The sequence below is a fragment of the Schistocerca nitens genome, chromosome 5 (assembly GCF_023898315.1).
Source record: "Schistocerca nitens isolate TAMUIC-IGC-003100 chromosome 5, iqSchNite1.1, whole genome shotgun sequence".
Taxonomy (NCBI): Eukaryota; Metazoa; Arthropoda; class Insecta; order Orthoptera; family Acrididae; genus Schistocerca; species Schistocerca nitens.
Window position 1 is genome coordinate 373,501,221 of NC_064618.1, and position 27,953 is coordinate 373,529,173.

General features: G+C 37.7%; 1 protein-coding gene across 2 annotated transcripts in view; it reads right to left on the reverse strand.

Moving 5' to 3' along the window:
* LOC126260044 (uncharacterized) overlaps positions 1-27,953 on the reverse strand; it is a 350,981-nt gene that overhangs the window by 113,826 nt on the left and 209,202 nt on the right. For both annotated transcript variants that reach the window (XM_049957226.1, XM_049957227.1), the window contains exon 8: positions 18,621-18,816. In XM_049957226.1, the coding sequence (XP_049813183.1) occupies positions 18,621-18,816 (196 nt within the window). The remainder of the gene's footprint in view (positions 1-18,620; positions 18,817-27,953) is intronic.

Here is a 27,953-nt window from a genome sequence, read left to right on the forward strand (position 1 = left end):
ACTATTCGAACGGTATCAAAAGTGAGTGATACTTCGACACTTAAATTAGTACACTTTGCTTATTTTCATTCACTTATGTCCTATGGTATTATGTTTTGGGGTAACTCTTCCCATTCTAGAAGGATATTTTTGGCCCAGAAAAGGGCGGTTCGGGCAATAAGTGGTGTGAGTTCATGAACCTCTTTTCGACCTCTGTTCACGAGTCTGGGTATTTTGACATTGGCCTCTCAATATGTATATTCCTTATTGTTGTTTCTTGTTACCAATATTAGTTTATTCCCAAGAATAAGCAGCTTTCACTCGGTTAATACTCGGCAAAAATCAAACCTCCATTTTCATCGGACTTCCTTAACTCTAGTGCAAAAAGGTGTGCAGTATACTGCTGCATCCATTTTCAATAAGCTGCCACTCGAATTAAAAAATCTTAGCAGTAATCCACGCGCTTTCAAATCGAACCTGAAGAGTTTCCTCATGGGTCACTCCTTCTATTCTGTAGAGGAGTTCCTTGAAAAATTAAGCTGATTCTTTTGTAATGCTGATAGTGTTTACTTAAACTTATGGACAGACTTTTTTTCAGGTTCATGAACATTTATTTTTATGTGTTATTACTTTTATGTTGTAAGTTCACATACTGACACGTTCCATGACCTTGGAGATTTGCTCCTCAATTTGGTCCTACGGAACTTGATGTGTAAATAAAAAATAAAATAAGAACACATAGATCACAGGATATGACTTCATACACATTGAGATGTGTGAAAAACTGCTGCATCATGCTTCATGTTCAAATTTATTACTCTTTTAATGTGTGCGTGAATTCCTAAGGGACCAGACCGCTGAGGTTATCGGACCTTAGACTTACACACTATTTAAACTAACTTATGCTAAGAACAAGATACACACCCATGCCCGAGGGAGGACTCGAATCTCCAGCAGGAGGGGCTGCGCGATCCATGACTTGGTGCCTAAAACTGTGTGGCTGCTCTGTGCAGTATTACTCCTTTGCTACAAACTCTATTCACAACATATTTCGCACATAGTATCGACATATGATAGTGAATGCATCTATACAAATGTGAAATTTTATGACACATAGTTCAACAGATATGACATCACAAACAATGAGGTGGGTGAAAATTTGCTGCATTATGCATGAAGTTTTAAAACATTCATTCTTTACTGCTAACTCACTCGTATAGTGAAGTCAAATTAAGGAAATCCCTGACACCTGGCAGCACTTTTGACAGCATTCAACTGCAAAGTGCAAATGGCTGTAGATGAAAATAGTAGCCGTATACAGAGCTATGAAGAGACATTGCCCCAGAGACTTTTACAAAATCATGTTGTCGACACATGAAGCAGTTGTGCCCAGCATACAGAAACTGTTCAGGATCATGTTTCTTAATTTTGATAGCGTACTAATACATTTGTACCTTATGCATATTTCTATGTAAGACTCTTTCATAATTTCAAAGGTGTTCCATGTTTACAAGGAAATGAAATTATTTTGATACTTCACTAGAAACAAAGTTCTTTTTGTTTTAGTTCCTGATAGAAAACTGGCAAAATAAATACCCAGGCAATGCTGGGTTTATCAATTAGTTACATATATTAAAGCATATGTACTCTAGGCTTCTCCAAACGTTTATTTAAGTATCATGTAAACATTTAAAGTCTGACCTCTGCTTAAGACAGTGTTACTACTCAGGGCACATATTCGTTGAAAACACCGATGATGGCTGTTAATCAGTTGAAATCGATTTGCAAAAGTAAATAAAGAAAACATGATTTTGCGACTGGATGCTGCTTACTTGGTAATTTAAAGTAAATTTGTCAAGAACTTTATGAGATTTTTGCTAACAATGATTCCCTGTTCTGTGATACATATATATTTATAGGCCACACACAGGGTGATTCAGGAGGAATGACACACAATTTTTCAAGTGATACTACACATGCACACATCAGATTTTTGATAATTACAGAACTGAAGCAGGTTGAAGACTACACACATGAAGACAAGTGTGAATATTACTTAAATACTGTGTAAGTATTGTGGTGGACAGAATAATGGTGGAAGAGATGACTGATTCATCCTACAACGGGTGTGAGGATTCTCCAACAGATGGCACCACTGTGACATCCCACTGAGACAGTAACTGCAAGTGTACTCAGTTTGCAATCGTGGCTGGATCAATGAGCAGTTGTGAGGCCATATGTGTGTTGTGCTTGAGTGTTGTTTAGTTGAGAAAATCCATTGTGTCCATAAATACCGACATCCCGCATATGTACACCCATGCACTCTAAACAGACATGTTGTTTGTGTATGGGTAATGTAATGGCAGTGCCCACGTGGCTGTGACAGAATACCATAGGCATTTCCCTATAGACGAACCCCCTTTGCCATGGTATTTCCCAGGATTTTTCAAACATTATGTGGATCTGGAACAGTACCCAATGTACACGTAATATCAGAATGTAAGGCCGTCCAATCATATGAGGAAAGGAATGATGTTATTGAAATGATACAATGGAGTACCACCACCAGTACATGGTGCATTAGCCATCAGCTCAATATTCTACCACTGTGAGTGTGGCGTACATTATGTTCTGAGGGCTTGTACCCATTCCAAGTGCAGCTTGTGCAACATCTGCATCCCAGTTACTTAGTAAGCAGAAAGCAATCTTGTGAATGGTTGGCTGTTCACAGATACTTCACGCAACACACTTTATTTACAGGTGAGGCTATATTTACCTAGAATGGTATCATGAAGACCTGTTATTCTCATACATAGGCAATGTTAACCCACACAACATGATGGAAACAAGATTCCAAGTTAGGTTCTCAGTGAAGGTCTGGTGTGGTATGATTGATAACCTGGTGATAGGGTCTGTGTTCCTGCCAACTGAATGACAGCCCACAGCATATGCACATTTCCCGATAGAAGACCTCCCTGCACTTTTGGAAGACATGACATTAGAGCAACAACAGCAAATGTACTTGTAACATGATGGACCGTCGATTCACTATACCACACAAGTATCCCAGTATCTGAATAACACATTTCCTTTATGGTGGATTAGCCATGATGGACCCATTAACTGGTTTGTCAGATCACCTGACCTAACTCCATTAAACTTTCGTTTATGGGGTAGGCTAGGGGGATGTCCATGCTATGAAGGTGGATACATGTGAAGAACTTGTCACTCACCAATGCTGTTGCCTCCATTAAAGCCTGGTGAGAGGATGATCAATGTGCAACACAACCCATCCTCCAATGCACTGACAAGTGAACTGAGATGGGTAGGGGACTTTTTGAGCACCTCTTGCAGGATGAATCAGTCATCTGTCCCACCATTATTCTGTCCACCACAGCACCTACACAGCATTTTGGTAAGTAATATTCACACTTGCCTTCATAATCATTCGTGGATGTGAGTAGTTTTCAAACTGCTCAGTTCTGTAATGATCAAAAATCAGACACATGTTCATAGGAGTTTTTCAGTTTATTTACACATGTAGAATCAACCCAAAAATTGTGTGACACTCCTCCTGAATCACCCTGTATATTAAATGGATATGTACCATATGACTGTCCAAAAGTTTATTAAAGAATCCTGTAAAAATTTGAAGTACATCGTTCAAGAACTTTTCGAGATTTTTGTTAGCAAGGCTTCCCCTTTTTACCCTGCATATAAAAAAATATGTAAGACTATGCCCATCTGAACATTTATTACAGTATCATGTAAAAATCTGAAATATGTCAGTCAAGAATGTTTTGAGATTTTTGGTAACAAAACTTAAACAATGACATGTCTTCATGTCATAGTATGGATGTAGAACAGGCTGTTTTTACACTACCTCCTGATGTAGCGGAGGAGGTTACAGAAGGAGCATGCGGAGTGTTGAGTGGGGCATGTTCACACTAGTGCAATATAGCAGCAGCTGAAATGGCTGCTTTGCATTTTTCACTCATGGTGGATCCTGATATCATTTTCCCAGTGGATAAGAGCAATACTACAGTTGTGTTGGACCTGCAATACTATGTTCAAAATATGCACTGTTTACTATCTGCTCTAGCATATTGCAGGCTCAGTGCTGAACCAACAAAAAGAGTTGAGAGGAAGACTGTCAACCTCGTGAAGGAAAGTTCCTTGTCACGGGAGACTATCAACGGTCGTAATCCTTGTTTTTGTTGTTCCCCTTAGATTATATGCAGCCCTGAAGCCCTCAAGGCCATTACCAGTAACACTGGTATTTCAACATACTGTGTAGTAGAACATCTTGCTAAATTGTGTATTGAATCATTATTTTTCTTTCTTTTCTTATTTATATAAGCTACAGATAAACTCAATGAGCTATAAACCAAAGACTTAACCAAAAGTAAATTAATAAGTTGTTTTGTGGAAAGGATAATGTTGTGATACACTGTTAAACACCTGTACAAAACAAAGTAGGAAATACGTTCTTCAATTTATTAATTCGTTTATCTTTACCCTTTTGTTTCGGGAAATGGTGGCGTACAGATGTCTGCTTGGATCCGTCAAACCAGCATTATTAAAAATATGTAGTCATTAAAAGTATAGTAAACAGTTATTAGAAAAGGAATAGTTATTCACGTGGTTATAAGTTCAATTCCTACCTTTTCGTGATTTCACTCTTCACCGAGATCTCATATCAAGAGATTCGGTGCAGACAAGAATAATTAATGCCGTATCTGGAGGAGCATTATTGTAGCGACTTTAAACTCAAGACTAAACACAATGCAATTAATGTGAAGGTAATGACTCGGACTTGATAGGTACCTATTGAACTTTCTTTACTTATGCTAAAAATATTGTTCTTCGAGTGTTCAAGAACTTATAGACAGACTGACAATTTCAATGGTTGTGGTGATTATTTGGTACCACACACTACAGGAAGGAGCAGTACATAATGCAAATTAGGTAGCACACACTACTGGAAAGAGCAGTACGTAAAATAAATTGTGTTTATTGAGCTTGACTGTAATGATACTGAAGATCTGTTGATATTGGTATCACTTAAAGTTCACCCAAGATTGTGCACAAATTCATAAATTAGCTTCAAGATTTTCTCAACTATTCTTTCCAATCAATTTTTCCAATTATTCAAGCAATTATTATTCCATCTCCATTTCCACATCACTATTAAATGACGACCATTTAAAGGATGGCGTCGAGTGAAATATGAACAGACATTTCAATTGTTAAGATCAAAATTTTTGAGATAAATGATTCATATTATTGTTACAAAGTATTAATGAAACTTTCATTGTATTTGTTACATGTCCTCGAAATTGGGAATAATAAAACCACTGAAGGAGCACATTAAAATTAAATTCTGCCTACAAATGAGACAAGCTGGGAATGCTGATTTCAGTGGTAAAGGTAGGAAGCTGCTACACTGTATGCTTCTATGGCCACACTTGGTGCCGTCTCTCTGGCAGCAGATAATCTCTTTTCCTTCCAATTAATATCCCTTACGGAAAGTGAATTCCTACAGGAAAGATGAAAATTTGTAAAAGTCATCATTAAAGTGCAAGATAAATCATTTAAATTGTATAAGACTGTGTCAAATAATAACCAGTTTCATTAGTGAATACGCACTTAAGCCTACTTTAATTGAAAAGTACCCTAGAGACAAAAATTTCATTTTTGAAAAAATTTATTCATAATTTTGTTAAAAACTATTCACAATGGAGACAAAGGACATAGCCATTGGAGAAAACTCATTACAAGATGCAATATGCCAAAATGTTGGAAATCCGAGATTTGCAACAGTTGAAGGCAGGGCGCCAACTTGTGAACTCCGGGCGCTAATGACCGTAGCAGTTTTGCGCCCTAAAAACCATAAAAGAAAAAAGAGAAAACTTGTGAACTGGCTTATGGGAACCAAAACAATAAGGTTGGCGTTCCACTATCAATAAATGATGACACTGGTAATATAGCTGATAATGATTTCTCTTTTATGAGGCTGCATGAGACAATTTCTCAATTCTCGCCAGGAAACTTTTTTTTTTTTCAAATAGTGAAACTGAAGGGCGCAACAGTGAAATTGCTTTGATTACTTGCTCATGATATCGCGAATGCAAGAGCAGGAAACAGTTCGTAAAGACAAGGCAAATACTAGTGAGACACACAATTTGACACAAATCACGCCACAAATAACACAGCAGTTTACAAAACAATAGGAATTTCAGGAAAGTGTAACACAACTTAAGGGTATGACACAGCAGTTCACAAAACATCAGGAAAATATAGAATAATAGTTTACACAGCAAAATCAGGCATTTAATAATTTCAAGAACAGCATTAGCTAACAGTTCAGTGAGGTGAGCAAAACTATATGAACTGAATTATCTGGCAAAATATCCAGGAAGTTGACAGAGCTAGGTAAACAACTAAAACAAGACATAATTACTGACATATACCACATCATAAATACATTAACGGAAAGAGTATCATCCATAGACGATAAACAGGAACAACTTGCAGGTGAGTTACAAAACCTTAGTGAAGCATATACTCAAATTCAGGAGATGCAATCCCAAAGTGGATGCATTGGTAAAAAATGTAATGGATGAAGTCAGCAAGCTGAAAGACGTGAAAAAACTTACCTACAGAAGTACGGAAGTTAAGTCTAAGAGGGGACCAGTTAAGTTTAGAGTCAAAATTTGCCAAAAAACTGAGAGATAAGATATGTACAGGTGTAAAGGAAATAACTGAAAAAAACTGAAGCTGGGATGCTGGATATGGGGAGCACCATTGCTGAAAAGGTAGTACCACAGTGCAAGATTTTTGTAGACACAGTAAAAGCAGCTCTAAAAGAGAAAGAAAATTTCTAGCTAAAACAGATTCAGGTCTAAAGGAAGCAGAAGAAAAGTCATGAGGCAGCACTGCTAAAACTACAGACATTTAATAACATTTGACAGAAAACAAACCCATGCTTTTAGAGAAGTTAGATACTTTCATTGGTTAGCACAATACATGACTAGCCCGTCAAAGGAAAATAGCGAAGGCTGTAGAATGCAACAACACTTGCTGACAGCTGTACCTGTCGAGCAAGCGCATTTGCCATGCGCTACGCCACAAATGAACGTAGACATGCCTGGCCTTGACAGCATGGCGTGTTTGTCGACTTACTTGCAGATGAAGGATTACTTAGGCATCGACAATTTCCGATATTTACCTCTGAAGGGGGAAGAACAAATCCCGTGGTCTTTATCAGGGCATTTCAAAATGTTTTCCCTCATACCTCGACCAATGCACAGAAAATTATATTTGTTGTTGGAAACACACAGCGTGACATTCTGCTATGGGCTACAGACATGGCAGAACGTTGCCACTACTATGAACAGTTTTAGAGAGCCTTTCTGGGTAAATATTGTTCTGAGGCCGTACAAGAGACGCTCAGAGGTGAAGTTTTCAACCCAGCTCCTTTCAATATCAGACATGGTAGCCTAAGAGGCTATTTTGAAAGATATTTGAATAAAACCTTACACTGGACAAACTCGGTATCTCAAATAGACGTGCTGAAATTTTTAAAGAGCCCTCTACCTGCCCACATTAGGGAAAAACTCATAAACATTCCAGAACATGCCACCAAATACTTTCTATCTGTACAGGACTCAATAAATTTGATAAATGAAGAGAGACCACTACAACTCAAGTCTGTTAATATGCTGATAGTGCCACAGGGATTTACAGACCAACAAATGAACAAAGGATTCATAGTACAACACAGATGGCAACCTTAGCCCACACAGACCTATAGTAATGGTAATGGTAATCACAATGGCAATGACAACATCTGTAAATTCAAGGGTAGATAAAAAAGAAATGGGCAAAAATTTAACAAAAACATTTATAACAGACAAGTAGCGTATAGTCAGCCTGTACAATACTTACAGACACAAGCTACTGAAAATAATCAGCCGATCGCTTGGCAAACACAAACCAACACCAGACAGCCAAATAATCTACATACAGCAGAATTTGGCCATCAAAGTAATGCACATGTCGAATAACATACAAAGGCAAAGAGAATTTTAGTCGAGAGCCTCAATGGATACTAACTGGCGTAATCGAAAACCAACAGTCCATATAGTAGAAGTTATGTCTAACCCAGAGACTGATGCCACCGTGATACCGGAAACCTTGAACTGGTCACAGTAGGCCTGCGTTCCGTGAACTTGGACGAGAGTGGGGGCATGAGCTTGATTGACACTTGCTCCATCAGATATGATAAAGGTAGTGATGTGAAAGACGATCTATATCAAAGTAATGAGGATACACAGGAAAACTTGACAGAGGGCAAGGTACAAGCTACTATTAAAACCACGATATTTGCCCTTGATGCACCCATTGTGCTCGACACAAGTACTATGAATAATTTGGTGTCACAGGGATTCTTTAAAGAACTGAAGAAATGTGGGTGTATACCCACACTGCCATTGCAAAATCGCAAGGCACAACTGTGACTGGCCAGAAATTGAAAGGAGTCAAAATACAAGCTTTAATTCCCGTCCAATTAGGACAGTTTTCTGTGTGATGCAATTTTTTGATAGAAGAGAAATTAATAGTTAACTGTTTAATTGGTACGGATACATTTAGGACATACCAAGTACGAATTGATACAGGCAAGCCCCAATGTCATTTCACAGTAAATAACAAATTATTTGCAATATACCTAATCAGGGGAAGTACTGATAGACATAAAACTGAAGTTACTCATGACTTTGAGCTACAATTGGTAAATCCCATAGTCACGTTTATCAAAACGTACAACAACAAACAGTCAGCAGCAAAGGAGGTAAATGTCAACACAATAAACACAAAGGTAAGCGAATCAAAGTGCTTGTCTCAAGAACAGCAGGTGGAACTTATGGAACTGATACTTGCTTATATACATGTATTTGAAAAAAGACCAAGTATCATTAAGGATTTTGTGTACAAAATGGAATTATATCCTCACAGAACTTTTTGTTCTACTTCATACCCTACACTAAGGACAAAGAGGGAAGCAGTAAGGAAAGAAATTAACAGGATGCTTGAATGGGGAATAATACAACCATCATTTTTCCTTTATTGTAGTCCTGTTTTGGCCGTGAGTAAGCCAGATGACAAGGTGTGCTTGATCCTCAACACATGTAACATTAATAAGATCATTGTACCGGTACAAACAATTCCAAAAAATTTAGAGGAACAGCTTATGAAATTCCATTATGCTACATTTCTTACTATAATTGACCTCCAGTTCTCTTATTGGCAAATAAAACTACATGAAGAAAGTCAGAAGTATACCACCTTTGTATGTGGGACAGGAGCTTCAAAGTTCAAGTATTATCATTTGGATTGAACGTAAGTTGAGGTGTATTTATCTCTGCTCTGGACAAAGTGCAAGGACCTGAAGTTTTGAGTAAGATAACAGTATATGTGGATGAGCTTTTAGTCACCACACATACTTGGGTATAACACTTAAGATCAATTGAACACATATTGAACTGCTTTACCAAACATGGAGTAACAGCAAATCTCAAGAAATCTAATTTCGAACAAGAAAAAGTAAAATTTTTAGGACACACAATCTCTTTGGAAGGCATACTGCTAGATCCTACAAAATGTGATGCCATTAGGAACTGTTCGGTTCCTCAAAACAATAGGCAATTAAAGGCATACTTCGGCCTAGACTCATTTTTCAGGGAATTCATACCTAACCAACTAATGAACAGTGATGCTTTACTCAATCTTCTCCGGAAAAACAGACCTTGGTTATGGGACAAGCAAAGTCAAACTGATTTTGGGAACATCAAGCAAGCCTTATTATTAAATGCTAATAGTTTATTTCAAACAGACATGAAGAAGGAGTTTTGCTTATGCACCAACGCGTCTTCTCAAGGTCCGGGCGTAAGCCTTTTTCAAATGGTAGAAGAAGAGGGGGAACTCATCCCTAAAGTAATTAGCTTTGCCAGCTGCACCTTATCCAAAGCTGTACATTCATATTCATTTATGGGGTTGGGGGGTTTGGCTGTAATTTGGTCCTTTAAAAAAGTTTGAATATATCCTCTAGGGTCAACACACAAAAGCATACTGTAACCATCAGTCCCTATCGTTTTTGTTATCTTGTAAATTGCTACACCAATGGATAGCCAGGTGGTGTATGTACCTTCAAGAATTTGATTTTGAAATAGTGTACATAAAAGGAAACCAGATCATAATAGCTGATACTCTTTCTAATTACTGCAAGGCTTAGAGGAATTTAATGATCTTTTATAGCAGAACGTGACTTAAGACCTATGTCGATGGAAGACAACACACTCCGACCATACTATGTACACATGTACAAACATATTGAGCAATTACAGCAGGAAGACACATGCTGGAGTAACGTAAGAACGGCACTCACGCAAAAAGGTGATGAAAAGTTAAAAAGGTTTTCCACTATTCACAAAGTTGTTCCATAGGAACCAAGCCAAACAAGAACAAGGGCACGTGTCTTTCCCAGAGGAGTATGTGGATGATTTTATCTTGAGCACACACAATACATGGGGCCATTATGGCACTGCAAAGTGCGCTGACAAAACAGGTAAATATTGTTATTTCCCCAACCTTAGAAGAAGAGTACTACAGGTGGTAAGAAAGTGTATAGTCTGTCAGAAAACAACACATTCTAACATCACCAAACAGATTGAACTACATCCCATTGTGGCTAAAAAACCTCTACAAAAGGTATCTTTGGATGTGGCTGGATCCTATCCCAGAGGTAAGGGTGGTGTAAAGTATATAGTAGGTCTGTACAACATTTTCACTAAATATATAAAACTGTATGCTGTACAGGACACTACAGCCAGTTCAATTATAAGATGAATCAAAGAAGATTATTCTACAAGAGTAGGAAAACTGGAAGTCATGTTAACAGACAATGCCTCATATTTTGTTGGATGTAAATGGAAAGAGTTTGTACATTCTAAAGAAATCAAACACACTCCAGTATCACCCCAAAGCATCCCCCATTGAAAGGACGTTTAAGGAATTCAACAGGTTTGTGAGGACCTACATACCTTGTAAACATACCTAGTTGACTGAATATGTCACTTCCTTCTTACAACTTGTTAACAACCTTCCCCATACATCAACTGGATTTACACCAAATGAGCAGATGTTCAATTGCAAACAAGTAGGCAAGTGGGAGAAACCTTTGCCCAAGATATCAATACAGGAATTCTCATTAGACAATGAAATATGACAACCTTGAAACCTGGGGTAAATACAGGAAAGGAATTTATGACAGACGGCTGGAAAGTAAAATTTTATATAAGACAAAAGGTGTTACTTAGAACACATCCAAAATCCACAAAAATTGGAAAACTGAACCATAAGTGGCAACCACTACATACCGGACCATACATAATTACTAAAATCCCCTACCCGAGAACATACAGATTGGTACACATGAACAGTGGTAACGACAAGGCCCTTTACCCACACAAAGACTTGAAAATGTTTATATATTGAAAGAAGGGCTGTATACCCTTTAAGTTGCATATATGTACAATAATATTAAACAATGGAAAATCCAGGATGGAATGTAACAATATTATGAGAAGGAAAGTTGCTGCTCACCATATGGTGGAGATGCTGAGTCTCAGAGGGGCACAACAGAAAGTCTTTCACAATTAAAGCTTTTGGCCATTGGCCTTCGTGAACAACAGACACACATACGCACTCACACACACTCATGCAAACGCAACTCACACATAAGACTGCATCTCAGGCAACTGAAACCACACTGCAAGCAGCAGCACCAGTGCATGTTGGGAGTGGTGACTGGGTAGGAATAAGGAGGAGGCTGGGGTGGGGAGGGGGAGGGATAGTATGGTGGGGGTGGTGGACAGTGAAGTGCTGGAGATTAGGTGAAGGGCAGAGGAGAGGAGGGGAGGGAGGGGGGGGGGGAAAGCACCGGAAAAGGAGAAAAGTAAAAAGACTGGGTGTGGTGGTGGAATGACATCTGTGCAGTGCTGCGATGGGAACAGGGAAGGGGCTGGATGGGTGAGGACAGTGACTAACGAAGGTTGAGTCAGGAAGGTTACAGGAATGTAGGATGTATTACAGGGAAAGTTCCCCACCTGTGCAATTCAGAAAAGCTGGTATTGGTGGGAAGGATCCATATGGCAAAGGCTGTGAAGCAGTCATTGAAATGAAGGATATCATTTTTGGCAGCGTGTTCAGCAACAGGGTGGTCCACTTGTTTTTCGGCCACAGTTTGTCAGTGGCCATTTATGTGGAGAGGCGGCTTGTTTACATAGAATGCAGCACAGTGGTTGCAGCTTAGCCACCTACCACCCTATATAAAATATACCAACTATTTCCTCCACCGACACTCTACATTTCCTGTCCCTTTACCACACGATGTCCTGCTCGTCACTATTGATGCCACCTCCCTGTACACTAACATTCCTATGGCCTTACCACTATTGAACACTACCTTTCCCAATGCCCAAACCAGTCGCCACTCCCATCATGCACTGGTGCTGCTGCTTGCAGTGGTTTCAGTTGCCCGAAACTGCAGTCATGTGTGTGAGTTGCATCTGCGTGAGTTTGTGTGTGTGTGTGTGTGTGTGTGTGTGTGTGTGTGTGTGTGTGTGCTTATTGTTGATGAAGGCCAATGGTTGGAAGCTTTAATTGTGAAAGTCTTTTTGTTGTTTCTATCTGCAACTCAACATCTCCGCTATATGGTGAGTAGCAACTTTCCTTCTCATAATATTGTACAATAATATTAGATTTCGGTTGCTGGAAAGGCACATTCCAGAATATATGTTGTTAGTTGTTAAGGAAAATTTTTGTTTGTAGTTTTTCTTATATGTCAAATGTGTAAATGATAAGATGAGTGGTCGTAACAAGGAAGAATTTTACTTTTATGTGTCTAGAGATAGTTATACTCTGAATACAACCCTTCATCTTGTGCGTAGCCAAGTTGTAAACAATTAAATGAACTTGCAAAATGCACAGTATCGTGCAATGCAATATGCAACTCACTTTGACGCTAGTGATATCAGTGTGACACTGTGCATGTGTACTGGGGAGCAAGCTAATCAACAAACCACAAGAGCATGCGCACTAGACAGGCACAGCTGGAAGCGTTGGAGTGCCCAAACCAAACAAACCTGATGAGCTACAGCCCATACTAGCATTTATAAGGCCTATCAAATAAACATAGACATAGAAAATTAAGAGATAGTCTATACTACGACTACCTACAACACACACACACACACACACACACACACACACACACACACACACACACACACAGATAAGCTAGGGATTACATACTCACGACACAGGAAAGGGGCGCTAAACTATGAGATATTTACTTAAGCTACAGTACTATACACATTATATCTATGTATGTACAATATTTACAAATTTAAGTATTGAAAGTGCATGCACTAGTCATACTTGATAGATGAGAAAAGTCTTGCTGAAGGTAAACAAGCAAGCACGGTGTAAGTGGCAAACTGAATAAGAGGTCGCACCACGCCTCTAATACACCTTATGTTCCAGATTTATAAGGTAGGTAGAGACACACACGACACGAAATAAGTTTTGTGATAACATGACTGCACACTGAAATAAATGAATACATGGTTGAATATAGGAAGAAAGTATTAGTAGCCACCAAGCCACTATACACTTGTCTTGGAAGATTTAGTTTTTACATTATTTTTAAGTTTTTTCTTCCACAGAACGATGCATTGACACGTCCTAAAGTGAAGAAAGATAAATGCTTGTAGAATGTTAGGTACCATATAAACATAAGAAAGGACCACCCCACAAGTAAATATAGTTGTAAGTTTATGATATGTATGAATGTTATAGTGTGACAGTATGTGAAGAAGAAAACAGTAGCATTACTTCACATATCACAATTCTGAAGTAAGGCTAAGTACTATCAAATAATCAAGGGGTCGAAACCTAACTACTGAGAGTGTTGACTACCCATGAAAGCATCAAACACCTGAATTATATTGAAATTTTTATGCACATTTGTTCATGATCATCTTGGACAGTTTCCAACCTCTAGTTGGGTCTGTTTGGAACATAGGCCTCTCCATCATCTTCCGTGTAGCCACAGTGTCTCCAGCTTCACCTTGCTCCAGTCTTTTCCTTTCTTCTGGATGCATTCCTCCACTGCTTTCAGCCATCTGTCTCTCGGTCTTCCTCTTGGTCTCTTTCCTTCCAGTTTCACCTTGTGTATTCTCCTGGGTATCCTCCTCTTCTCCATTCACTTAGCATGCCCATACCATCTCAACCTTGATTTCTCTATCTCCTCCTGTAATGATTCCACCTTCATTGACTCTCTGATCCTCTCATTTCTTAACCTGTCTATATTTGTCACTCCAATACTGTTCCTCAAGAATTTCATCTCACTAGCGTGTACTTTGCTTTTCTCTCTTCCTTTCATAACCCAGGTTTCGGATGCATATGTTAGGATCGGGACATAGTATGACTGGTATATAATCTTTTTACTGATTTGGGGTATACCCTTGCTCCATATCAGGTTTCTAACACTCTTCCGAAATACTTCTGCTTTACTCCCCCAATCGTTTATTTCTCTGTTGTTTTTTCCATCTTCTTGTATCAGACTTCCTAGGTACTTGAAACTCTCTGCTCTCCTCATTCATTCCCCACCAATTGTCATTACAGTTGTTCCTCTCTCTTTTGTTCTTGTTGTGATAATAATCTTGGTTTTCCTTATACTAAATTTCATCCCACATTCTTGTACTGTTCGTTCCCATACGTCCAACTGCTCTTGTACTTCCTCCCCCTTATTCCCCCAAATCATTAGATCTGCTAGAGGGGGGGGGGGGGGGGCTTATGGGCGCTCAACATCGACTGCTAGAGAGGCGAGGCCATGTGTAGTTATCTGAACAGCATGTAGTATCTATTAAGTGACTATTGTTTACTTCTTTGAATTTTTTCTGAATTGATAAATATGCTCCAGAAAGAAGTCACTGTAAATTGAAATAAAATGTATGTCAATTTATGCTGTAAATGAAAACAGAATCTATTATTGTATGAATGTTACATGAAGCATGTGTAGCCAAACGAGTGTAAAATATGTAGTCATATAACTGGAATCGAATATTGTAACGAAAATGAAATCTTAAAAAAATGTACTAAAACTAAATGACAAGTAATGACCCGGTATATAAAAAGGGGAAAGAATATGTTACAGAGTATATGAGTGACGACAATGGCATGTCAGCAAATGAATAGGGTAAGTGTATTTTGTAATTGTATTTGTATTTTACTATGTTATGCGTGCGGTATGTGGAAAAGACACTAAAGAAACTTTACATATGCAACAGCATGAAAGAGCTCAAAAACAAAGCGCAAAAACATACGAAACTTGGCTGCAAAGTGCCAAGTGTATGTGCGTTGAATCAATATGTGCATGGGTGCATCGTAAACTAAAAATGGCAATACTCCATGTAACATGAACTTTCTGCACCCAACAATACTGTAAAAGCAACAAGGAACTTACCTTGTTGAGGGATATCGGACGTACATCTGGTCTCCCCACTGAATAAGTGAGAGCGACGAGGTGAAATACATTCCTCGGGCCACTGATATGGAAACCAGCTGTCACCGCATCAAAGAGTTCACAAAGGATCATGCCGCTGAACACAAGCTTCACAAACTTGTGCAGTGAAAGCCACTGTAAATGCACAACAGACACTCTGGCCTCGTACTGGACATGTGAGCATGGACTGTGATGATAACGGATGTAGGGCTGCGCACGCACACTTCGCAAGCTAAACACTGTGCAGATGCTAACTGACAATAATGGAACTATATGGTTACAGCATGCACTTTGTTAGGCGAGAAAACTTATACAAGCATGTGTTAAAATAAGCTGACATGTCCATATAAATTGATAACCATTCACGATAACTCCAATGGCCGAAAATAAAGGCTATGTCCATACCAGCCAGGATTATCAAACCTCAAAAAGGGAAATAAGCTCAACCACTGTGCACCTCCAAACGATGTCAGTGCACAGTGAGGAGCAATTGTATTCAATCATATTATTGTTCTCTCTTATCTTTATGTAAATTAATGAGTTTTTTGTAGCAAGGATAATGTTTTGATACATCATTAAATATCTGTATGAAACAAATAATAAATACACTCTTCACTCTTCAATTTATTAATTCATGTACCTTCACCCTTTCATTTCAGGAAGTGGTAGTGTACAGATGTATGCTTGGACCCATTGTACGAGCATTGTTAAAAATGTGTATTTTAACCATTCATTAAAAGTATTATAAAAGTTATTAGAAAAGGAATATTTATTTGCACGGTTATAAGTTCAAATCCTATATGTTCATCATTTCTCTCACTGCTGAGATCCTGGATCAAGAAGTTCGGTGCAGACAAGAGTAGTTAACACCATATCTGGAGGAGTGTTTCTACATCAACATTGTCACACTCAAGACTAAACACAATGGAATTAATGTGAAGGTAATGACTCAGACTTGATAGGCACCTATTGAACTTTGTTTACTTATGCTTAAAATATTGTGTTTCTTGTGTTCGAGAACTTATAGACAGATGGACAACTTCAATGGTTGTGGTGATTATATGGTACCATACATAATGCAATTAGTTTATTGACCTTTAATATAATGACATTCAAGGTCTGTTGATATTGGCATCTGTTAAAGTTCACCCAAGATTGTACACAGATTCATAAATTACCTTCAAGATTTTCTCAACTATTATTTTTAATCAGTTTTTCCAATTATTCAAGCAATTATTAATCCACTTCCATTTCCACATCACTATTCATCTGTTGGGTTGTGAGTGCATCACATTAAGAGCTCAGCATACTTCTCAGATCAATTAGAGGGATTGTGTTTCAATGTCTGTGATTTTTTCCTATGTTTCGATGTGGTCTCTCTCTTCATTCACATTTCTCCAATTGAGGTTAGGTTTGATGTAGAATTAAGGAACCTTTTTTGACATGTGTTGATTCCTACGTACAGACAGATGGAGTTGTGATGGGGGAGTTCTTTATCACCCATTTTTGCCAAACTGTACATGGGAGATTTTGAGGTACATGCCCTGGAGTTGGGGGACACTGAAACCTCCTCCTTTTCAGATATGTAGGCAATAATTTTGTTGTTTGAACTCATGGATGTGAGAATTTAAACAGCTTTATAGAAAATCTGAATTTAGTCCAACTGAATATTTGCTACATGATAGAGTGAGAAAATGATAGCTGCCTTTCGTTCCTTGATATGTTGATAAGGAGAAAGATTTCTGAAATGTAACTTATGAGAAGCAAACTCACACTGACTTATATCTTCAGACTGATAGCTGTCGCCATCTGGCTCAGTATGAAGGATACTTTGTATCTTGGTTTGTAGATTTCACAACATCTCAGACAATGAAAGTTTGTCAGCAGAGTTAGCCCACATAAAAGTGACCTTTCACTAGAATGGTTATAGTGAAAGACAGATCAGATACACATTATGCTATCGACCAACAATGAAATGGACCGGTGGTGAAAATTACAAGGTACCACCTAAGTCTACAGCCTTTTTCCCTTACACAGGTAAGTTTTCCAACAGGAATGGTTGTACCCTGCGGAAGCATGATGTGAATGTGTTTTGCAACCTTCTGGACCTGCATCTAAGATTAAGGTCCTTTTAGGTCCCATAAATGATGATCTTGCTTTGCATCATGTGGTTACCAACAATATCCATTGCAGTTGTGGCATGTAATAAGACAGGTCAGACTTTCACGGCCATGGAGGAATGGTATACTGTCCATAAGTGTCATATAAATTTACAACAGCTAAAAAATCTGCTATCCCAGAACATTGCCTTGGCACTGATTATCCTGTAGAACACAACTACACATAAGATACTGGCACGCACTTCCAGCTACTAGGATTGCATAATTAAGGAAGCATTTGAGATTATACTAGCAAGAGACCTTATAAATAGAGGTGGTGGTTTTTGTTTAAATTCTGCTGTCTCCCTGATCAAATAACACGGGGACAGAATGAATGCTATCTCACTCGTTGGTGATTAATGTTCACTATCACATTGGTCGTCTTTGGTCATGCTGAGGAGGTAGTGTTCAGAGAGAGGGAGACTGTGTGTGTGTGTGTGTGTGTGTGTGTGTGTGTGTGTGTGAGTTGAGGGAGGGGTCTTTCTTCATATGCTCTATATAACATGATTTTGAATTTCCTTCTGTACCCTTCTCACATAGCATTTGTAATTTGAAAAAGACAAGAGTGTGCACCTGTTGAAATAATAGTGGCTGTCAAAGACTTCACCCACCTGAATTCCAGCAAGTTGGCTGAATATTTTGTATGCAGATAAACTCAAGTTCACAACATGAAATTTTTCTACCAATCACTGTTGGAAGAACCTATCAACAAAATGAAATTCTAGTTGACTATTTCTAATAATATCAATTATGCAATGCGAGGCACAAGTAACAAAATAGTTCTTAGCTACGCAGAGAAGAGACAGAAAATTTGTGATATACAGAGAAAAATTTTGATATAGAACTTATCTTACCCGTATCAGATGGACCAGCACCATTTAAATTATCATTGGAAACACCTTGTAACTGTTTTTTGTTGTTAACAGTGCTATGCTTAGATGCAGTTTTATCACTATTTGAGTGACTTGCTGAAATAAGTGCTTTGTTGGTGTCTTCATTGTAAGTTTTACTTTGTAAACACAAACTCTCCTCACGTAAAGGCTCAGGACCCTAGATAAATAGCATGGTTCAGTCAAAATAAAGATTCTATTAATTAGTCATATATGTTACACATTTCTGTTTCCCATTAACAACAGTGATTTGTGATACTTTAAAAATTAAACTGTTTTCACTGTTCATAACGATCCTTATCATCAACAAAGTTCTTTGTGTGGTGTAATATTGCACACAATATCTTACCAAAGAATACAAGGTAAGGAAAATAAAATGCCACAATTCATGAGTAATAATAGGTGAAAGAAATATTTACACATGATTTGATATGATTCTAATTGAATTGGTGAGTTGAAAAAGGGGTCATGTTCCAGAAAGCAAATTTTTCAAGAAAGAGAAAAAAGAAAAGCCGTTTTAGTACAGAATAGGTTTAAGCATGATGCTGTGGAGTTGCCATGTAACAATTGGCTCCAGGGTGAAATAATATCCACCATTACAACATACTCTAGCCATCAACTGTGGTCAGTAATCGAGTTTGAATGTCTGGACATAACCCCTTTCTGAACTTGATGATGATGATGATGATGATGATGATGATGAGGCAACTGGCATTCTGCTTACAGTGTAGGGATTGTGTTATGCAAGTTTATATTAGTCATGTTGATTATAGCAATAAAAGAGTGTGGTATGAGCATATAGATTTATTCATAATGCACCCAACCACTGGTAAAATACAGCACAGGTATGTAAGATATGAATGTGTGATGTCTATTCTTTCATGTCCGAAAAACAGACACAACATATTCATATAATTGATTTGCCTTAACGGGCAATGAATTCACTACTTTCAGTGTGGATACACAAAAATGTTTGACCTCCTGTGGGTATCTCAAAGTAGCATGCACGGAGGATATGGATGGACACTGCGGATAGGTGGAGCTATGTGGAAATGTGGGTTGGCCAAGAGTTGTGCCAATACAGTTGGCACAATTTTGATAAACATTGTGTCTGGGTGTCATAGTGGTTAACACAACTACATAGTAAGCAAAAGATCCCAGGTTCATGTCCCGGTCTGGCACCCATTTGCAATCGTCGCTGCTGATTCTGCATGAAGACCCGATGCAGCTGACATCAACAGTTTCCTCACTTACTTTCCCCTCTCTCTCATCCACCTTCATTTTACATAAAGAGGGATATGCTTCACATTTATCTTATCCATCCTTTGCTGGCCACTGGCAGCTACTGTTATAAAATAGTTTCTGCTTGTCAGGTATGTACTGTAAAATTTTCTTTACATCGTTTAGATTCTTCTTTTTTATTGGAACAGCTCCACTACAGGCTTGTTTACACAGACATGGCCCCTTTCCTAATTCAATATCCTTCCATTGAGCGCTTCTTGTGATGGTACATGACCCCCTGTTATACCAAATGACACATGCGGATATAAAGATTAGTTAACTCCAGTAAGCGTAATTTGACAAAAAAGTGACTCCTTTTCCAACAGATCAATTCAATTAATTCTTTGATAATAATAAATAAAGTACAAGCTAACTATGAGCAACAATAAATTATTCAAAAACTTTCCTAAATGAATATAGTAAGTAATACACTGAGCCTCAAAAATTTGTTACAATACAAAAAGTGTGACAAGATAAAAATATTATCAAGAATCACATGGTAATCAGATGAGAAGAGGATGATAATTTGAACACAGCTGATAAATTCCTGCTTACTCTACAAAGATGGAAAAACAGTGTAGCAGATCTAAAGAAGTAGAACAGAGCACCTATAATCTCTCATAATGTGTTTTATTCAAACTACATTTAACTAATCCCAAAAATGAATCTTTTCTGATGTTTTAAGTTGTAAATGAAAGCTTGCAGTCCATCTATCAGTTGATACCAAACACTTTAAAAGGATGCTGGATAAAAAAATTAATTAAAAGATTTCACTTGCATGCTCAACTTTTACATCTCACTCTCATAGATCACTTTTACATCACTCACCATTTTCCCCTAGCAATTTATTTAATCACTAAGAAAGCAGAAAAGATATAGCTCCAAATATGGAATGAATTCTGAGTATTTTATAAGTTAACACCTTCAGATCTCTGATATGATATTCTGAACAGAGAGCAATATTACCCAGGAACTATTTGACGATAACAATTGAAAATACACAAGAAAATATAATTCACTCACTGTTTGGCAAGTTAGCTGCATATTTCCCTCTTTTAAAAAAAGGAGCTAAGAGACTCTTGAAATAATTAATCCATACATATTGCAAAAACATGTGTGCAGGTTTTCCACATCTCCTCTTAAAGCACTGAACCAATTTCAATCAAACTTGGTGTACATATCCCTTAGTGTCTGGCAATAATCCCTGTCAGTGTAAGAAGTACCTACCTATGATAATTCAAGACATATGATGTCAAACAATGAGATGCATGAAAAATTACCACACCATGTGTGATTTTTAAATTTATTGCTTTTGGGATATTAACTCTATTTACAATAAATTTCACAGACAGTATCCGTATGTGCAGTTAAATGTATCTACAAATTTATGCCATGTTACCACACAGAGTTCAAGAGATAGTAGGTCAAACACTGATATGTGTGAAAAACTGTCACATTGTGCATGACATTTAAATTTATTACTGCTTTGCTACTAAATCTATTCACAACATGCTTTGCAGACAGTATCCAAATATGCAGCTGAATGTACCTATACAAATATACCACTGTACGACACACAGTTGAAGAGGTATTATGTCAAACACTGAGAAGCATGAAAAAATGTCACATCATGTATGAAGTTTTAATATGTTTACTCTTTACTACTAATATGTCACTCCCACACTCGAGTCAAGCTAAAGAAATCTCTGATACTTGGGAGCACTTTTGACAGCTTTCAACTGCAAAGTGCAAATAGCTGTAGGCAAAAACAATCACCATCTATAGACTATGAAGAGAGGAGAGACATTGCGATTGTAGACATGCAAAACAGTTGCACTCGGCGGCATACAGAAGCTGTTTGGGATATTAATCCACAAACACATTCCTTTTTTGTTCTCATTTCCAACACAAAATTGGCAATATGAACAGTGGGGCAATGTCAGATTTGTAAGCTAGTAGTGTGATATAATGAAAACCAATTTCATTTATTTGAGTAAATTTTTCTAACAAGATAGATCCATTTTTAAAACAATCTGCCTCTTACCTACATCTGTGAACACGTGGGGGCTATACTGTGATGCATCAAATGGCTCAGCCCGCTGAATGACCCAAATGGAACTGAGTTACCCATAACTTTTCTCCTGGTTTACTCAAAGAAACTGGAATTTCTTTAAGGTAAGTGCTGTATTAGAAATGCCATTAGAAAAAGGAATAGAAACTGTTTCAACTAAAGCCTCCAAGTATGCAGATTTTGTTGTATTATGCCTTGATTTTCAATTACTCATGAATAAAATTACCATATTCTCCTCCAGTACAAACTAAATGTAGACATAATTTGCATTACTGAATATTGGCTATGAAATAACAAAGTAAAATTAACCTCAGTCTCAGCATAAGCATCAGCAAGTAATTTTAGCTGAGATTTCTTCAAACATGCGGTTCTGTTATCTCTGTCAAACAGCAAATAAGTTTTTGTGATGTCAATAAAAGTTATATTGACCCGACTGAAAAAGACTTTGAACTTCCCATTACTAAGCTGCCAAAGCTTAATATCATAATTCTTAGCATATGTACAGCATCAAGAGGAAGTGTGGCAGTCTTCCTGAGCAAACTAGAGGTTCTGCTGAATTGGATCAGTGCATTAAATATGAAGATAGTGCTTTGTAGGTGCAACCACAATGGAGGGGTATCTGTTGAGAGGCCAGACAAACATGAGGTTCCTGAAGAGGGGCAGCAGACTTTTCAGTAGTTGCAGGGGCAACAGTCTGGATGATTGACTGATCTGGCCTTGTAACACTAACCAAAACGGCCTTGCTGTGCTGATACTGCGAACAGCTGAAACCAAGGGGAAACTACAGCTGTAATTTTTCCCGAGGACATGCAGCTTTACTGTATGATTAAATGATGATGGTGTCCTCTTGGGTAAAATATTCCGGTGGTAAAATAGTCCCCCATTCGGATCTCTGGGTGGGGACTACTCAAGAGGACGTTGTTATCAAGAGAAAGAAAATTGGCATTCTACGGATTGGAGCGTGGAATGTCAGATCCCTTAATCGGGCAGGTAGGTTAGAAAATTTAAAAAGGGAAATGGATAGGTTGAAGTTAGATATAGTGGGAATTAGTGAAGTTCGGTGGCAGGAGGAACAAGACTTTTGGTCAGGCGGATACAGGGTTATAAATACAAAATCAAATAGGGGTAATGCAGGAGTCGGTTTAATAATGAATAAAAAAATAGGAGTGCGGGTAAGCTACTACAAACACCATAGTGAGCGCATTATTGTGGCCAAGATAGACATGAAGCCCAAGCCTACTACAGTAGTACAAGTTTATATGCCAACTACCTCTGCAGATGACGAAGAAATTGAAGAAATGTATGATGAAATAAAAGAACTTATTCAGATAGTGAAGGGAGACGAAAATTTAGTAGTCATGAGGGACTGGAATTCGATAGCAGGAAAAGGAAGGGAAGGAAACATAGTAGGAGAATATGGAATGGGGTAAAGGAATGAAAGAGGAAGCTGCCAGCTAGAATTTTACACAGAGCATAGCTTAATCATAGCTAACACTTGGTTCAAGAATCATAAAAGAAGGTTGTATACATGGAAGAAGCCTGGAGATACTGACAGGTTTCAGATAGATTATATTGGTAAGACAGATTTAGGAACTAGGTTTTAAATTGTAAGACACTTCCAGGGGCAGATGTGGACTCTGACCACAATCTATTGGTTATGACCTGTAGATTAAAACTGAAGAAACTGCAAAAAGATGGGAATTAAAGGAGTTGGGACCTGGATAAACTGACTAAACCAGATGTTGTACAGAGTTTCAGGGAGAACATAAGGGAACAATTGAAAAGAGTAGTGGAAAGAAATACAGTAGAAGAAGAATGGGTAGCTTTGAGGGATGTAGTAGTGAAGGCAGCAGAGGATCAAGTAAGTAAAAAGACGAGGGCTAGTAGAAATCCTTGGGTGACAGAAGAAATATTGAATTTAATTGATGAAAGGAGAAAATATAAAAAATGCAGTATATGAAGCAGGCAAAAAGAAATACAAACGTCTCAAAAATGAGACCGACAGGAAGTGCAAAGTGGCTAAGCAGGCATGGCTAGAGGACAAATGTTAGGATGTAGAGGCTTATCTCACTAGGGGTAAGATAGATACTGCCTACAGGAAAATTAAAGAGACCTTTGGAGAAAAGAGATCCACTTGTATGAACATCAAGATCTCAGATGGAAACCCAGTTCTAAGCAAAGAAGGGAAAGCATAAAGGTGGAAGGAGTATATAGAGGGTCTATACAAGAGCGAGGTACTTGAGGGCAATATTATAGAAATGGAAGACGATGTAGATGAAGATGAAATGGGAGATATGATACTGCGTGAAGAGTTTGACAGAGCACTGAAAGACCTAAGTCGAAACAAGGCCCCTGGAGTAGACAACATTCCATTAGAACTACTGACAACCTTGGGAGAGCCAGTGCTGACAAAACTTTACCATCTGGTGAGCAAAATGTATGAGACAGGTGAAATACCCTCAGACTTCAAGAAGAATATAATAATTTCAATCCCAAAGAAAGCAGGTGTTGAAAGATGTGAAAATTACTGTACTATTGGTTTAATAAGTCACGGCTGCAAAATACTAACGCGAATTCTTTACAGATGAATGGAAAAACTGGTAGAAGCCGACCTCGGGGAAGATCAGTTTGTATTCTGTAGAAATATTGGAAAACGTGAGGCAATACTGACCCTACGACTTGTCTTAGAAGCTAGATTAAGAAAAGGCAAACCTACGTTTCTAGCATTTGTAGACTTAGAGAAAGCTTTTGACAATGTTGATTGGAATACTCTCTTTCAAATTCTGAAGGTGGCAAGGGTAAAATACAGGGAGCGAAAGGCTATTTACAATTTGTACAGAAACCAAATGGCAGTAATAAGAGTCGAAGGACATGAAAGGGAAGCAGTGGTTGGGAAGGGAGTGAGGCAGGGCTCTAGCCTCTCCCCAATGTTATTCAATCTGTATATTGACCAAGCAATAACGGAAACAAAAGAAAAATTCGGAGTAGGTATTAAAATCCATGGAGAAGAAATAAAAACTTTGAGGTTCGCCGATGACATTTTAACTCTGTCAGAGACAGCAAAGGACTTGGAAGAGCAGTTGAACGGAATAGACAGTGTCTTGAAAGGAGGATATAAGACGAACATCAACAAAAGCAAAACGAGGATAATGGAAAGTAGTCGAGTTAACTCGGGTGATGCTGAAGGAGTTAGATTAAGGAATGAGACACTTAAAGTAGAAAAGGAGTTTTGCTATTTAGGGAGCAAAATAACTGATGATGGTCGAAGTAGAGAGGATATAAAATGTAGACTTGCAATGGGAAGGAAAGCGTTTCTGAAGAAGAGAAATTTGTTAACATCGAGTATAGATTAAAGTGTCAGGAAGTCGTTTCTGAGAGTATTTGTATGGAGTGTAACCATGTATGGAAGTAAAACATGGACGATAAATAGTTCAGACAAGAAGAGAATAGAAGCTTTCCAAATGTGGTGCTACAGAAGAATGCTGAAGATTAGATGAGTAGATCACATAACTAATGAGGAGGTATTGAACAGAATTGAGGAGAAGGAGAATTTGTGGTACAACTTGACTAGAAGTAGGGACTGGTTGGTAGGACACATTCTGAGGCATCAAGGGATCACCAATGTAGTATTGGAGGGCAGCGTGGAGGGTAAAAATCGTAGAGGGATACCAAGAGATGAATACACAAAGCAGATTCAGAAGGATGTAGGTTGCAGTAGGTACTTGGAGATGAAGAAGCTTCCACAAGATAGATAGCATGGAGAGCTGCATCAAACCAGTCTCTGGACTGAAGACCACAACAACAACACAAATAAATATTCTCCTCTTGCCATACAACATCGTTTTAGAAATTATGAATCTTAGAGTGTGCTTTAAAATTCGTTCTTAAACATAAATTAGTTGCAGGTATTTTTCTAGACTTGTCAAAAGTCTTTTGATGTCCTGGACCATAATATTCTGCCCGAAAAAGAGACAAGGAGTAAGGAAGAGCAGCAAATAGCTGGTTGTGTTTGTACCTTAAAAACTGCAGGCAGAAAGGATACTTCACTGAATTCGACACTAACAAGAGAATAAAACAAGTAGCAACTTCTTCCTTTCTAGCGAATTACCAATCAAATATGGTGTACTTAGGTCCATTACTCTTCTTGATTTATATGGATGATGTTTTTGAATATATGAGCCCACAAAAAACTATCCTATTTGTTGATAACATCAGCATATTTCTTACTGCTTCGATCACAGAAACCCTGCAGTCAGCATTACACAGTTCTATGAAAAGACTAACTGCTCTACAAACAAAAACAAACTCGTTGTAAATACTGAAAAAACTGTATGTGTCAATTTTGATTTATTTCCTCCATCTAATCAAACTGTATTCTATCATGATTGAAAAATGATCCCCAGAAAATGTAAGTGTCACAAAATTTTTGGGTCTGTGGGTTCAGCAAACAAAGTGGGACTCACATATAAATAACTCATCTACGAAATTATCGCCTGTGTGCTATGGTCTAAGAATAATAAGGTCTACAACAAGCAAAATAACAGCACTGCAGGAATACTACATGCAGTTCCACCCACTGCTTCGACATGGCAACATGTTTTGGGGATACTCAACTCACAGCGCAAAGGTTTTTAATATGCAAATAAGAGCCCTAAGAATAATTTGTGGCCTTAAATATATGGAGTCCTGTCAATCTCATTTCACTGAACTGGGTGTCCTGAATGTTCCAAGCTTATTCATTTATGAATTTGGATGAATTTTTGGATATAGTAAGTGGGTAATTTCCCCAACCCCCACAAAAAAATAAAAATATGAAGTGTCATGTAATATTTTGTGTAATGTAATATCTTGTATAGACACATTTTATTAATCTGACATGTTCCACATCATTACGAGGTGTCGTATTCATGATCTATGGAACAAGTACTAATCTAATCTAATCTGAAACAATCTTCTACACTAGAGACCACCTCTTGAAAATAGGCAAACTAATACAAAACCAAAACTACTGCACAGAGGGAAATCAAATATACATAAGAAATATTACAAGACAACACACTAGTAGAGGAGGAGAAACACTGGTGTAATGTTACACAATAAGATACCAGAAGAAATAAAAATTGCTACATAACAAACATTTAAAATTAAACTAAAGGTATTTCTAATAAAGCACTGTTTCTATTCTGTAAGAGAATTTCTGAATATGTAACTAAGAAGTTACTTAGAAATTAAATTGAATGAAAGGTACCTTATTTTAATTTGCCTACTATGTGCTAAAACTATGTATTATTGCAACTTTTCTTTGACCTATCCAATGTAAATTGTGCAATTTGTGCTGTTTGATAAAACTAGACCAATAAAAAAATCAATCAATCAGTCAATCAATGAAGACATGGATTATACAGTTCAGAATCACACCATCTTTACTGTATACTTCATTTGTAATTATTGTTGCTGAAAAATACCTGTGCAAATTTGAATATTCAGTGAATTTCAATGAAAAATGATGATTACAAATTCTTTGTGCATAGAATAAGCCTATAGTTCATTTAGAGAATTTGCTACCCTTGCTCATCTCTTAGTTACAGACAAATTTTTTAAAGTATGCAGCCCTACAGCAGTGACTTTCAACTTCCAGAACATAATGTACAACTATAAAAGAGTCTGCACACAAATGGCCATCTCATACGGTTGCTGGAAGTACGGTATCTCCATCAAGTCCACAGCAGATTCATTCCCTCATCCTTCTACCCCAAGATCTCTACTTATCATGATATAGGCAAGTTATTAAATTTTAATTATTCTCTTTTACACAAAGACTATTCTTTTGTATTAAATTTTTATGTCCTTTGAGGCTATCATCCCGCCAGTATTTTAAAATGAGCCTGTTTTGGGAAATTTATGAACCTATGAACCTACGTTTCTTGTTTTATTGTGTTGGGTTG